The following is a 13,201-nucleotide window of genomic DNA, read 5'->3' as shown; positions in this document are numbered from 1 at the left end:
GAGAGTACTGGTAGTAATAGCCGAACTATACAATAATGGTATCTTTATGTAGTGCCCCGTTGATCTATAGAAAACTCCCACCGGAAAAGCGTGAGTTAAAGTCGGCAGCCTTGTTGAGCATCTCTCTGCGTTGAGAATGGCTGATCTTCGACGGAGCCCTGATATCCTTCTCCTTGTCGAACGCTCGAGCACTCGGGTCGTCCTTCTCTTGCTCTTCCGCGCTAGTTTTATGCTGGGAGTACAGTGATTTGTTCCTATTGTTTTCCTGTCGTCCTCACAGCCCGATTAGTCTGCCTGTTCAACGCAAGATACAAAGCTTTGGGGGGATGCTCACGTTATACTCGCGAATATGTTTTGACATCTTCTCTGCACGTTCGGCCGCCAATGCCTTTGCAGGGTCCTGTTCAGACGCAGCCGACGCAGCGGCCGGGGCCTGTATGCCCATGACTTCATTCTGCAGGCGCTTTCTCTTCTCCTCCACGGTCTCGGTCCAGGTGTTCGACGGCCCGCCAGCCTTCGAGGCTCCCGGCCGCGCAGGATTGCCCGTGTTGAACTTTCGGTTCTTCAGCTTTGTAGGGTCCATACGGGCCGAGAGGTTGAGCTGATCGGGTGGTTTCAACATCCAGTCGTCTCGTTTGATCACTTCTGGTTCGGGCTCTGCGCTGCCTGGTATGGGCTCCGTGGGCGTCTCATGCTTTACGGCAGAGGTCGAGGAGGCCGGAGGAGGGAGGGAAGGCCCATATTCGTCATCACTATCATCTTCTTCATCTTCATCGTCGTCTTCATCTTTATCACTCTCTGGTCGTGAGCTGGGCGGCGGAAGTGCCGGTCCCATCACCCTGGTCCTCTTCGGCGGCGTATCTGGTCTGGCTGGGCCAACATCTTCGTCTCCTTCTTCACTGTCAAGCTTGCGCTTCGGTGGCATTACCGGCCCATAAGCCCCTGCCATTATGACGTCTTCTTCTTCTTCTTCTTCTTCTTCTTCTTCTTTATTTATTTCTATTCTTCTTCTTTTCATCAACTTTGATAAATATAGTCACGTGATTCTTTCATTACTAATATCACGTGCTTTGTCTTATATAATCTCTCGTCCCAAAACGGAAACCCGGAAGATTTTTTGTGGTTTTTTTGATTCGAAAAGTTCGACTTTTCAACTTTCAGCTGATAAAAACACGATGAAGACGACAAGCCAGCCAGTTCGTGCGATGTTGCTGGCCGTTAAAGGGCGTAAAAAGTCACCATTGACGAGCGGAAATGCGGATGACGATATTTATCCACCGTTTGTCCGTTGGCAACTCCAGGTCGGCCATGTCGACTCCCGGTTGGGCAAACGGGGACCGTCGATATATGGTATGCAGACAACCAGAAAGAAAACAGCATATAAACAAACCGAGCGATGCAGCTCGCCACAGCATGCTAGGACGCAAACATAAAAGCGCCGGGCAGGTTGCTTGTCCAAGGTCGTGTCTCCGGAAGTCCCGCTGACAACCAGGGTTCGCTAGCTCACAACCCCGGCCGATGTTACCTTAACTGATAGGATTAATTCGGTGGCTTCTGGGAATACCAGCCTGTGATATCGAGCTAAGCCAGGGATCGCGTTGGCGCATCCATCTAATTCCCCTCACCTTGGGCTCTATTTCCTCGTGTGCCTTCTTTGTGGCTTATATTCACAAGACAGCGATGGTTTCCAGCCTGCCATGTTTCCCTTTTGCCGCGAGTATAGAAAAGCAACGAATTATTCGCCGCCGGCTTGGAAAGCTTAGCTCGGTTTTTTTCATGACTGCAATCTAACTATACGGGGTACTCTTATCGCTTGCCCAGGATATACGAGTTTAACTGCGAGTCTGCGCGGGGTGGATGGGGAATCCCTACCTATTGTTTCTCCACATATGGCCGTATACCCGGGAATGGAAATGATGATATTCAACACGAAAATGTATGCCTGCACACGAACCCAGCTGTCAAGGGAGGGGGAAAGAAAATTTTTCTTTTTTGTCTTCTGGAATGCTTCCTTATATATTTACCAGGAGGATCTCCCTGGCTTTTCTTCTTTCTTTTTCCCTCCCTTCTGTGTGCGCCAGAAGATACCAATTCTTTCCTTTCTTCAAGAGCAAGCCCTGAGTGGTTGAATTCCACCCTTACTCTCTGAAGATGCGTGGACTCTCATTCTTCGTCTTGGCCCTCTCGGCCATAGATGCTGCCGTTGCAGTTCTTCCTAACCGACGAAGCTTGCAACATGTAGGCAGAAGAGACCCATTGCCTGCTGCCCGCAATATTCCAACCGTTGACTTCACCGGAACATTCCCAGGAGCCACGGTGGAAAAGCGTCAGAGTTCTCATTTGAACCACAAGACAAAGAGTTGGTCACCCTCTTCAACTCTGTCCAGTTGTTTAGAGTAATTTGAACACCCGGTCAATGGCCGTGTGGGAAAATTGCGCCCCCCTGCATGATCAGTCTAATGAGCTCAAGATAGCTAACATTTACCCCCAATTGTAGAGTATGCTGTCGATGGAAAGAGTATTCCAGAGGTCCAGTTTGACGTTGGTGAATCATATGCTGGTCTCATGCCCATTTCCACCAGGCGGGGTGAAAGCCGTCAACTTTACTTCTGGTACTTCCCATCTGAAAACCCCGCTGCAAAGGATGAGATCACCATCTGGCTCAATGGGGGCCCAGGCTGCAGTTCCCTGGAAGGCTTTCTCCAAGAGAATGGTCCCTTCAGCTGGCAATACGGAACCCTTTACCCAGTCCCTAACCCATGGGCCTGGAACAAGTTGACCAACATGGTCTGGGTGGAACAGTGAGTCAACCAAACTACGAATCTACCCCGTATGCTCGTACGGCAACTTAAACTAACAACAACTTATCTAGGCCTGTTGGAACTGGCTTCTCGCAAGGAAAGCCATCTGCGAGGTCCGAAGAAGATGTTGCCACTCAATTCTTGGGATTTTTCAGGAACTTTGTGGATACCTTCGACCTGCACGGCAAGAAGATCTACATTGTCGGAGAAAGCTATGCTGGACTATACGTCCCTTATATTGCCCATGCGATGTTTGAAAAGAAGAACAAGAGATACTTCAACGTCGAGAGCACTATGATCTTCGACCCATCCATCAACGCCGATGAAGTTCTCACCCAAGGTAAGCTACCCGCCACCTCTCTTGTCTTCATGCCACTTTGTCCATAACTAACGACAAATCCACTATAGTTCCCGCCGTCCCCTTCGTAGACCACTGGAAGGGTCTCTTCCCATTCAACGAGACCTTCAGCAAGCAAATCCATGACATGGCCGACAAGTGCGGCTACACTTCCTACATGAAAGAACACCTCGTCTACCCACCCAAGGGTAAACTCCCCGCCCTCCCCAAGGCTACCCCAGAGTGCGACGTCTGGACCGCCATCTTCGACGCCATCTCTCTCGTCAACCCATGCTTCGACGTGTACCAAGTGGCCACCACCTGCCCACTCCTGTACGATGTGCTTGGTTTCCCAGGAAGTTTCGAATACCTGCCCGCCGGCGCAAACGTATACTTCAACCGCACCGATGTGCAAAAGGCGATTAATGCGCCACTTCAGAAATGGACTGAATGCTCTGAGCATCCCGTCTTCGTGGATGGAAAGGATAACTCGCAGCCTTCGTCCTTCACTATCATACCGGATATCATTGAGAAGTCTCCTCGTACGATCATTGCACATGGAGATCTGGACTACGTCCTGATCAGCAACGGAACTCTGTTGAGTATCCAGAATATGACCTGGGGTGGAGCGCAGGGTTTCTCACAGGAGCCTGCCAAGCCTCTTTTCGTGCCATATCATGAACGCGGCAGCTTGAGCACCCTTACCGGAGCAGGTGTTATGGGTCGCCACCATACAGAGCGAAAACTTACCTACGTCGAACTCTATCTGACTGGCCATATGGGTCCTCAGTACAACCCAGCTGCCTCGTACAGAGTCCTGGAGTACTTGTTGGGCAGAATTGATGATCTTTCCCAGTAAGGGACAGCTCTCAGAGTTCATAGATATATATCTACTACATATTATACGTAGACATGAGTACTGGATATGTATATAGGTTAATCTATCAAATATAATTAATGCCCATAATATAATGATAGCTCTGCTTGATCTCCTTCCACGCAGGCAGCTCCGCTGCCTTTGGAGTAAGTATATATAGTTTGTTGTGCCACTGTTAACCAACAATCGGTTCGCGGGAATCTCCATGTAACACTGTAAATAACGATGTTACCAAACAACCGATCGCTCCCGTGCCCTGGCCTGGTGCCCACCACTTGGGTTTCGGGCAGCTCGAGGATTATAGATGCCGCGTTGTCCCTCGATAATCTTATGATTGTCAGAATAATTGTTATCCCACTCTTCATTTCTCATATTGCTATACCCCTGAACAGCGTCCTGTTCATCCTGCTCATCACGTACTGTCGGGTAGGTATAACTTGGTCTGTTGGCAGTCACTCTCCGTGAGATAGGAGGCTGGTGTTCCCGGAAACGGCTCTCAGGTTCACGCTCTCTGGATTCGTAGCTCCACTGCTGCGCTGGCCGGGACACACCATATCTTACTCCGAACTGACGGCGAGCTTTTGGTATAAATATAGTGTCTGCATATAGGTCAGCATGCACGTACATGGAATCCCCGAATTATGAGAAATCATTATAATACTTACTAGAAGAGCTCCTGTCTGTAATGACTTGAGAGGGTTGCGGTTGGTTGTTGAGACCCCTGGAAGACCGGATGTAAACCGGCTTCTCGTACTCTTGGGCATTATACCAGCCGCTGTCTTCTTCGTCTCTTGATATCGTATGGCTATACTTTCGTCCTGGACGGTCTCCATCCCATGTTTGGTATTGGACGTTTGATGGGCTTCTCGTTTCTTCTGGAGCAAATCTGCACATCTTTGTTCGAGATGGCTGCTTGTCTCTTGGTGGAGAGAAACTACACGACTCTACGCGGCGCCTTTCCCGCACCGGTGAGGGTGAGCAAGTTGGCGATCGGGGTTTTCTCAAGCGTTCGTGGCTGTTAGCCCAATTCTCATTTGTAGGCCTTGACCACGGGTCAATATCTTGAGTGTTAGGTCTATCAACTTGTCTAGGAGGCGATATATCCTCGTGGACAGCTGATCTTCTGGGGCTCTCTGGTGGAACAATCTGAGGCTCATCAACGCTCCTTGACCTCCGAAGAGTGTAAGGCCTGGATTCACGATGGCGACAGTGGTGATGATGACTATGCAAGCAGCAAGAACTGCCTGTCTCCTTATAATCAGGTATATAATGGCGGCTCTGGGTAGCGCAACAGTGAGGACTACTCGCGGGAGATGGAAGGCCGTAATCGTAGGAGTCCCTCCGACTGCGAAACGTACATAGGCCCGGAGGGTTAGGGCAGAAATGGAATATGTTAGGAGAGGACTCTATCCTCGTAACTGCAGGGGGCAGCGGAGGGGTAGGAGGAGAAATAGGAGCTTGTTGAGGCTGACTGGCCTGAGGAGGAGCTTGAAGTAATATTTGAGGGGGCGGAGAGGGTTGAATGAAAGGCTCCTTATTAGGACGCTGTCTCGAACTGCTACGCCTCCCTCTACTACGCTTTCGCCCTCTAGATCGCCTGTCTGTATCATCGCTTTCGGTGCTGTCACTACTAGAAGTGTAGGTAAATCGACACTTACGACACACACTAGTGGGAGGTATCCGGCCTGGTAAGATCGGATGTCGATATTGGTATGAAGGCGAGCGATACCGTCCACATACGGCACACCTATGTCTTGTCTCTGCCGCTGGAGCAGCATGAATCCTAGGGTATGTCGGACTGTGTGGTTCTATAATAGGGGATGGCGCAGGCGGAAGAGCATCGGCGGCTGCATCACGATGGCCCAAGTTAGAAACTACCGGGTCATATTTTCTTGCAGCTAGCTGGCACTCTCGGCAGTGATGATAAGATTGAGACGGCCCGTCCGTCAGAGGCAGTGGCCGGTTTGTATCTTTAAGGTCTATAGTATCCGTAGGAGGCGGATCGAGGTTGCAGGTATAAGGAGGCGTCCATGCTGGGCCGTCCCGGTTAGGTAGAAAGGCATCGGCAAGTATCGATTTTGTTGGTTTGATCTTTATTGGACGACGAACGAATCCAACCTTTCCTGAAGGGAGTTTTTGTACATAGGTAGTCCCCGGCTCCATCCTGAACGTTGTCGCTGTCTCGCTTCATGTATGAATATTTGTTAGATATTTCCAACTGCAGATGGTATGTGCTTGAGCAAACCTTTCTTCTGCCATTACTCTTGCCACGAACAGGATATGAAGTATAAGAAGGGCTCTCTGTCGAAGTAGGAGAATTGAATGGTAGTTGATATATTGGGTATCGGAGGTAAATCGACGGCAGTGAAAGGGCCAAAATGATGATAATAATAACAATAGTAAAATCAGCAATCCTACAAGCTGTCCAGCCTGCCGTTAAAGATATCCAGCAGGGGCTTTTTTGCCTGCAGTATCAAGTTCCAAGTGGAAGCGACAGCCGGCGAGAGAAAAAATCAGAGGGAAAGAGACCATTTTATTCAGTGGGAGACAAAATATATAAACTACATTTTGTCCCCATATATGACTATATATATGGCTATATATATCTGTTCATGATAGCGGTTTTCTCTATAAGACCAAATGCTACTCATAAAAGAGCTGGCGGAATTCGCCTTTTGGGTCGTGATGAGGTCGAGGATGCGCCGACAAAGGGTCGCGATATGATCCAAAGGACGCCCCAGGGAGAGTTCCCTAAGAGTGATATAAGAGCAAACGAGGACTCTTTGAGCCTGCCTCACATTGATATTGTTAGCTGGCTGGCTTCTTTGAGGCTTCATGATGTCGATGCTGGTATGCACGCAGCTCACGTCCTCTGGTAGGATTCCCTTGGGCGGCAGACACAGGGCCAACATGCAGTTGATCGCAGTATTTCGCCTCAGGGGAGCTACTGTCTGGTTTATCCAGACTGAGAGAGACGATAAATAATAGAGAAAACAGCCGGATTTATATCTGGTTTTGAAGATTTTCTTTGTCGGCAAGGAGTGGATCACGTGATATCTTGTATGATTAGTCTCAGCAAGGCCAGCGACCACTCAGGAACGACAACCTCCATACCACAGCCACATTCTGTTCTTAGACGCAGCTTTCGGGCTTTCGAGACGTTATATAACATCTCCATCTGGACTAGCTACACAGTCCTCTAGTCAACTGCCAAATAAGTCTTACTACGGTGCCATCATTCGTCCTATTTTCCTGCGGCATTCCTGGGTGCGATTTTGTCAGATTAGTGTATTAGTCATCCGCTCGCTACCGTGTTTGGCTAGCGCGCACAAATAGCTTCAACTTCGGCTGAGAACAACACAACGTCGCTTATTTTATATACCACGACACGACACGCTCCACCACGCCCCATGAGCGATCATCTCGTGTCTATCGTCTACTCTGCCGTCTATCAGAGGTACAGAGGCTCTCTCACACTCGAACGCTATGGAAACGAGCTAATTCTAGGAAGCACACAGTTATACCCTCGCTGAGCTGATACGCGATACAAGATGCCAGCTTCCCCTGGTATTAGACTCTCAGGAAGGTAGACATGCTACTGACGAGTATGTATAGCCATCATATTCACCAAGGCTTGTTGTTACCATTTGCTGACACTCCCAACTGTGGGAAAGGCAGTTGATATACCGAACAGATGGCCTATATCAAGTCTTTTCACCATGCTATAAGTCAGAAGCAGAAATACTACTGCTTGGCACCCGAATACAGCCTTTATAGGACCCATGGTCAAGCATTTACATTCTTTTGATACCATCTCTTTGAAGTGCATACACTACCTTATAGTGACATCTGTTGCATGCAACCTGACAAGATTACAGGGGCGGATATGTGAATACACAGCCTTCACCAACAGTAGTCGTCGACGAGGGCTTCTTGGTTGTATATATCTGCCCTTCCCTGTCTTGTTTCCCTGAAATCTTTCCTCTTCCTTTCAACATCCTACCTTTACCAAGCCATAAGCACACTGGCTTCTACAAGGAACAGAGACCTAACATCTTTAAGAGGAGAAATCACTGGTCAGGTTGCATACAACAGATGTCTCTATCATCATGCCTCTCTTCAAACCCCTGATCATCTGACTTGCCGTATTCTTCGCTGTTGATGCGGCCCAGCTCCTCGACCTCGAACGTAGGGCGCCATCCCGGGTGCTTACATCGTTATCATGAAGAATCAAGTCTCTGATGAATTCTCCTCACGTCTGCCGGTTGAAGAAACCTGGCCACGTGAGGCCGTCTCAAGGAACTCGCCAACCTAATGATTAAAAACTCCGGTGTCAACACCACAGATAACCTTCTTTACAACAGGAGTGGAGCTTAAAGTATAGAATTTTGCCAACAAACCGATCTATCCACCACCAATTAGCGCGGGCTTGCCTTTTTGGCCGAATGGCAGATTTTGACAATCGCTCAACTACCAACTGAATGAGAGATGGCTGGGCTCATATCCGCTACCCTGCTATGTCCTTTACTGTGATGAGCTCAGCTATCACTCATTCAGTTGGTCGTTGTGTTTTTCGATTAATAAGTGATAGCTGGACTCAGTAACTGTCGTACTTTATCCCTGCTAATGTACTTTATCCCTGCTAATGTACTTTATCCCTGCTAATGTACTTTACTCCCCCTGCTAATGTACTTTACTGTCCGCTGATGGACTTTACTGTTGTTAACCAAACTATTGCTTATTCCATTGGTCTCCGTGTTTTTCGATTCAATGAGCTATAGTTGGGCTCATATTCACCGTACTTATATATAACAAATTTCAATTGAGTTACATATTCAAGTAGAGATTTTATTCTACAATTCTACAACCTCGCCAATATACCTGTTTTACGCTATATATATGCTCGGATACGCGTTCTACCAAATTGGTGGAACGCGTGTCTAGGTTTGCGTTGAGGGCCCCTTGAGGGGCCCGCAAACGCATTCCACCGACCATCATTCACTACTCATACTTGACAGAGCATACAAAAGCTTGTTCATCAAATAGTTCCAGAGCTAGACGTAGCATAGTTATAAATAAAATAATTTGAAGTGAGTCAAGTGAATAGAGCTTGAGCCGTTCACAAAGTTGCTGTTGTATTGTTGCACTGGAGTAAGATGTTCACATAATAGTTGGAGTAAAAATAATACACTAAAACTCATAAAGGTTATGCTCCTATAGCTATGATGAATAAAAACTGGGCATACATTACTGGCTCTACTGGCTATCACCGAAGTAACGAATATCATTCGGTTTTACCATTTGGTTCCAGCTTCATCTTGTCCAGCTTGGGCATTCCAGGCAGGAGCAGCATCATTGCTGTGATTAGAACCATTCTGTTGCTGTTGCTGAACGTCTTGCAATCCAGCGGTGAGCTTTGCTGCCCAATTACCGTTTTGAGGACTCTGAGGTGCGTTAATTGACCGATCATTATACCCTGTGAGCTTTGATGGAACAGTCAGGAGCTCTTCCTGAGCTGGGGCACTGTTCCAGTGCGTAGGACCGGGCTGCGAACGTTGATTGTGATTATTGATATTACTTGGTGGTGAGCTTTGTTGTTGAACTGGGGCATATTGTTGATTACGTGAATTGGTCCGCTGGTGTTGTTGCACTTGATATGGGACAGTAAGCGGCTGGCCAAGCGCCTGAGCAGCTAGCAACCCCTACAAACCATTAGTATTGATGGTGTCTGGTAGAGGACAGAGCATACCTGAGCGTGAAGTAGTTGATTCAGGATCTCTTCACGAGGGAGAGACTCCAAAAGTTTTCTTTCTGCTTCGACATCTCGTTCAATCGACTTGCCAATCTCTGATTCGATGACGCCTAATCAGAAGTTAGTATAACGGCAGCGGCGACGAAAGCGCTGTATTCACCTTTAACCCGATATTTAAACACAAATTTTGCATATGGCTCTTCCATGGTATCGATATATTGTGGCACTTTGATCTTGTGAGAATATATTGAAGATTTACCAACTTGAACTTGGTGTGATAGTGATCGTTCTTGGGCCACTTGCTCGGGAACCGTATATAAAGGCGGCTCACTGGCTTCTGGTCCTTGACAAAATGGTGTTATTAGGGTATGCACTCTCTGAATGGGCGGCGGGGTCTCCCACATTGGCCCTTGCGCTTGGGCTGGAATTATCGGGGGTGGTGGTGGGCTAGATGGAACCTGTTGAGGATTGCTATACCCATTATTTGGGCTCGTTAAAGGGGCATGCTGGCTGTTATAATTGTTTCTCCCATTGTCATTAGAATTATTGCTTGGCCAGCCAGCTGCTGGAGCATCACCGTTGCCTGAATCCATATTTTGTGCTAGCCAGTCTTGGCCGCTTGATTTATTGTCATTGTCGGAAGTAGGATTTTCTTGTTGTCCCAGCATATTGGAGCCTGAGTTAGAATTGTTCTTATTCCAGTCATCCGGGTTACCATTGGCCCCTTGATCTCCCTGGCCCTGATCCCAACTGGTTTCGTTTGTAGTGTAATTTTGATTTTCTGTCTGTCCATTCCAGTCAGCAGGAACTTCTGTGTTGTTTCCGCTGTTCCCTTTTGCATCACCTTGATCTTTACTCCAAGATGAACTGTCATTATTCTGATTCCCATTTGATGTATCCCAGTTGCCATTGTGGTTCCCGTCATTATCTGTCTTTGCTGGTGTATCTCTGGCATTTCCCTTGGACTTACGGCTTGGCTCCCTATGTTTGCAACAAGGGCGAGCACGACTATGATGAAGACACTTTCTGCTAATTTTCTCGTCATTAGAGACGATATAACAGGCATCATCTGTTGTATCATCCTCTGTGCAGCATCTGGCAGTGGCACACTGATGCCAGGGGTGGTTGGTTTCTGGTTCCACCCTCTGTGCTGGTAGGGTAGAGTTGACATTAAGCACAATGGAAGGGGCGCATCCACGGTTACCGCTATGTATCTCTTGCGCTCCTGGATTTTGAGAGAGCATTGTCTCTTCCAGAGGAAGTTTCCCATAAATTTTCCTATCCTTCTGTTCTGGAGATTGCTTTTCCTTTGGCCTTCGGGAAAGAGACTGTCTTTGTTTGGGGAGATAGTGTCGGCTATAGAAACGAGGACTATCCGAGTCCTCAGCTTCGCGTTTATATATCGGGTCAGTGGGGCCACTTGACCGGTAATATCGATATCCTCGATAAATGCAATCTGAGCTCGCGGTAGATTCATTATCATATGACTCCCATCCTTTCTCCCAGTCGGATACTTCAATTCGACGAGGTTTATCCTCCCAATGAACTTGACATCGAGAGTGTAATCGGTTTGAGCTTGCATGGTGTCGACGAGAGAAATTTTCATGGTTTCTAGGGGATCGATGACCTTCACGGCCCGCAAGGTTCCCCTGGCGTTCCTCACGTACGCAGGATTCGCAGCATTGTATATCATGTTCGCGGTGCCTATAATCGTCAACTCCGTCGAACAGCCCTCCCATAATTCCACAGCTAGTATCGTTTTCTTTATCCGTATCACTTGATTGAAGGAAACATTCGTCACTTGATATGCTCTGGAGATCTGTAGTATGAGTGTCGTACATCAGCGCCAAAGAAAGACCCTCGCGACTGAAACGCCTCTTACCATCTAGATTAGGCCCAAAAGCCATAGCTGATTCTGGGCTTAAGGAGCCCTCTGACGAATACTGATCGCATGGTGACTCACACCTAAGGACGACAACGCATATTTGGCCTAGGTTATCAAAGTGGGATCTATTGATCTCTGGCATACCCGGCATAAGTTGTACTAATAGATATATCCATTAGAATAACCTTTAATAATAGACAAACATCACCGCGATAGCGTACCTATTTGAAGCGGCTCGAATCTCCACGGCCTTCCAATCCAACTCCCGTCTGTTAGGCGTTCTTCTTTTTGGCGAACGCAGAAATTGACATTTTGAGTTCTTTTCTTAACTTTTCCGGAGGGCTTTCTCAAGATCAGATCATCTCTGTTACGATTACATTGATAGACGCCATCAATGTAAACGAACATGGCTAAGCCAGGGGCAATATAGCCACTAGAGGTGAGGCGGATTGAGAACGGGGTCGAGGCGGGCTGAATTGGAATCAAACATTCAACAGACCCGTCTCCATAGGTAACGCTATATTCTTTGAATGGTACACTGCAGTTAGCCCATTCAATATGGCAAGTTAGCTGTTTGAGAGTCGGCATAATTCGTCTAATTGGTTTCCTAAAAGTAAGCAATAAGCTGGGGAAAAAACTGAGTAGACACCGTGATGGGTATTGTTATGAATATCTGTATCATGATTTGGAGTCACTAAAATTTCAGCTGGCGGAAGTTCCCGTGAATCCTAGGGGGCTAAATTTCATTCATCTATGGCTCTAGCAAAGGCGTGGCCTTTGAAGTGTGGTACGCGTGCCACTAGATTGCAGCTGAATACAATCTAGAGGATAACGTACAGGTAAATGCCAGAGAAGTAAGATAGATCAAGAGATCAACCAGTAAATACTTCATGGACTGTTTTGATATTCTGACATCCCATCCCATCGTGAAGTTGAGATGAAGTTGAAAAAAAGGAACCTTGGGAAGTTGAAATGTCACGTGATTGAGACTCACAAGGTCAGATCCGGACAACATGCGAATTATTACATAGTATGTTTTATTTTAAAACACTAGATCGAAGATACATGGGGCACAAGCATCAATATTGAATGGCACGTTACATGACAAGTCTACTATGCTAGTGGATGCGACTCTTAACTCTGAGGCCGGGGATACGGGACTAGACCGCTCCTCCATGCCTTTAGTGTGGCCTGTTAATCCTGTTCCTTCGCTCCGCAAGGGCATGGTGTGTGGGGTGCGGAGGAGAGAGTATGGAGTGTATGCTTCTAAAGCTGTGTTTGGTATCTGATTTTGGTCTATTGAGAACTTATTATGCCCATATCGAGGTAACTCTGGTGTCCTGGAGGCAGCGAATTGAGCTTGATAAGTATATAATTTTGCACATTGCCCATGAATTTGCTTCGGCCCCATGTTAAGTTGGCCAGGTCAGCACTGCATATGTGCTTGATGCATTAACTGCGATTCGTATTATCGGGGTAAAGGCCCTGAGTGCTAGATTATCCTTCTCACCGGCCCTGTTAGGCTCAGAAATATACTGTACATATCGCT

The 13,201-nt window shown here is 47.5% G+C and overlaps 4 protein-coding genes across 4 annotated transcripts; 1 reads left to right on the top strand and 3 right to left on the bottom strand.

The window, feature by feature from the left end:
- Positions 1 to 64: 64 nt before the first annotated feature.
- On the bottom strand, positions 65 to 925 carry MCYG_07754 (conserved hypothetical protein; the record flags this gene model as incomplete). Its single annotated transcript, XM_002843925.1, has 2 exons — positions 65 to 265; positions 335 to 925. 2 exons carry the CDS (start codon positions 923 to 925, stop codon positions 65 to 67), a joined length of 792 nt encoding a protein of 263 aa, XP_002843971.1.
- Positions 926 to 2,151: 1,226 nt separating this feature from the next.
- Positions 2,152 to 3,997, top strand: MCYG_07753 (carboxypeptidase cpdS; the record flags this gene model as incomplete). Its single annotated transcript, XM_002843924.1, has 4 exons — positions 2,152 to 2,359; positions 2,498 to 2,801; positions 2,873 to 3,141; positions 3,210 to 3,997. The coding sequence occupies 4 exons, from the start codon at positions 2,152 to 2,154 to the stop codon at positions 3,995 to 3,997; spliced, it is 1,569 nt and encodes a 522-aa protein (XP_002843970.1).
- Positions 3,998 to 4,313: 316 nt separating this feature from the next.
- On the bottom strand, positions 4,314 to 6,178 carry MCYG_07752 (conserved hypothetical protein; the record flags this gene model as incomplete). The annotated part of the gene is made up of 4 exons (XM_002843923.1): positions 4,314 to 4,342; positions 4,436 to 4,457; positions 4,577 to 4,614; positions 4,681 to 6,178. The coding sequence occupies 4 exons, from the start codon at positions 6,176 to 6,178 to the stop codon at positions 4,314 to 4,316; spliced, it is 1,587 nt and encodes a 528-aa protein (XP_002843969.1).
- Positions 6,179 to 9,309: 3,131 nt separating this feature from the next.
- Positions 9,310 to 12,060, bottom strand: MCYG_07751 (conserved hypothetical protein; the record flags this gene model as incomplete). Its single annotated transcript, XM_002843922.1, has 6 exons — positions 9,310 to 9,717; positions 9,765 to 9,877; positions 9,928 to 10,552; positions 10,738 to 11,471; positions 11,650 to 11,811; positions 11,874 to 12,060. 6 exons carry the CDS (start codon positions 12,058 to 12,060, stop codon positions 9,310 to 9,312), a joined length of 2,229 nt encoding a protein of 742 aa, XP_002843968.1.
- Positions 12,061 to 13,201: the final 1,141 nt, after the last annotated feature.

This window comes from Microsporum canis, genomic scaffold (genome assembly GCF_000151145.1).
Source record: "Microsporum canis CBS 113480 supercont1.7 genomic scaffold, whole genome shotgun sequence".
NCBI lineage: Eukaryota > Fungi > Ascomycota > Eurotiomycetes > Onygenales > Arthrodermataceae > Microsporum > Microsporum canis.
The sequence above is the reverse complement of the archived record's forward strand: the minus strand, read 5'-3'. Positions and strand labels throughout refer to the sequence as shown.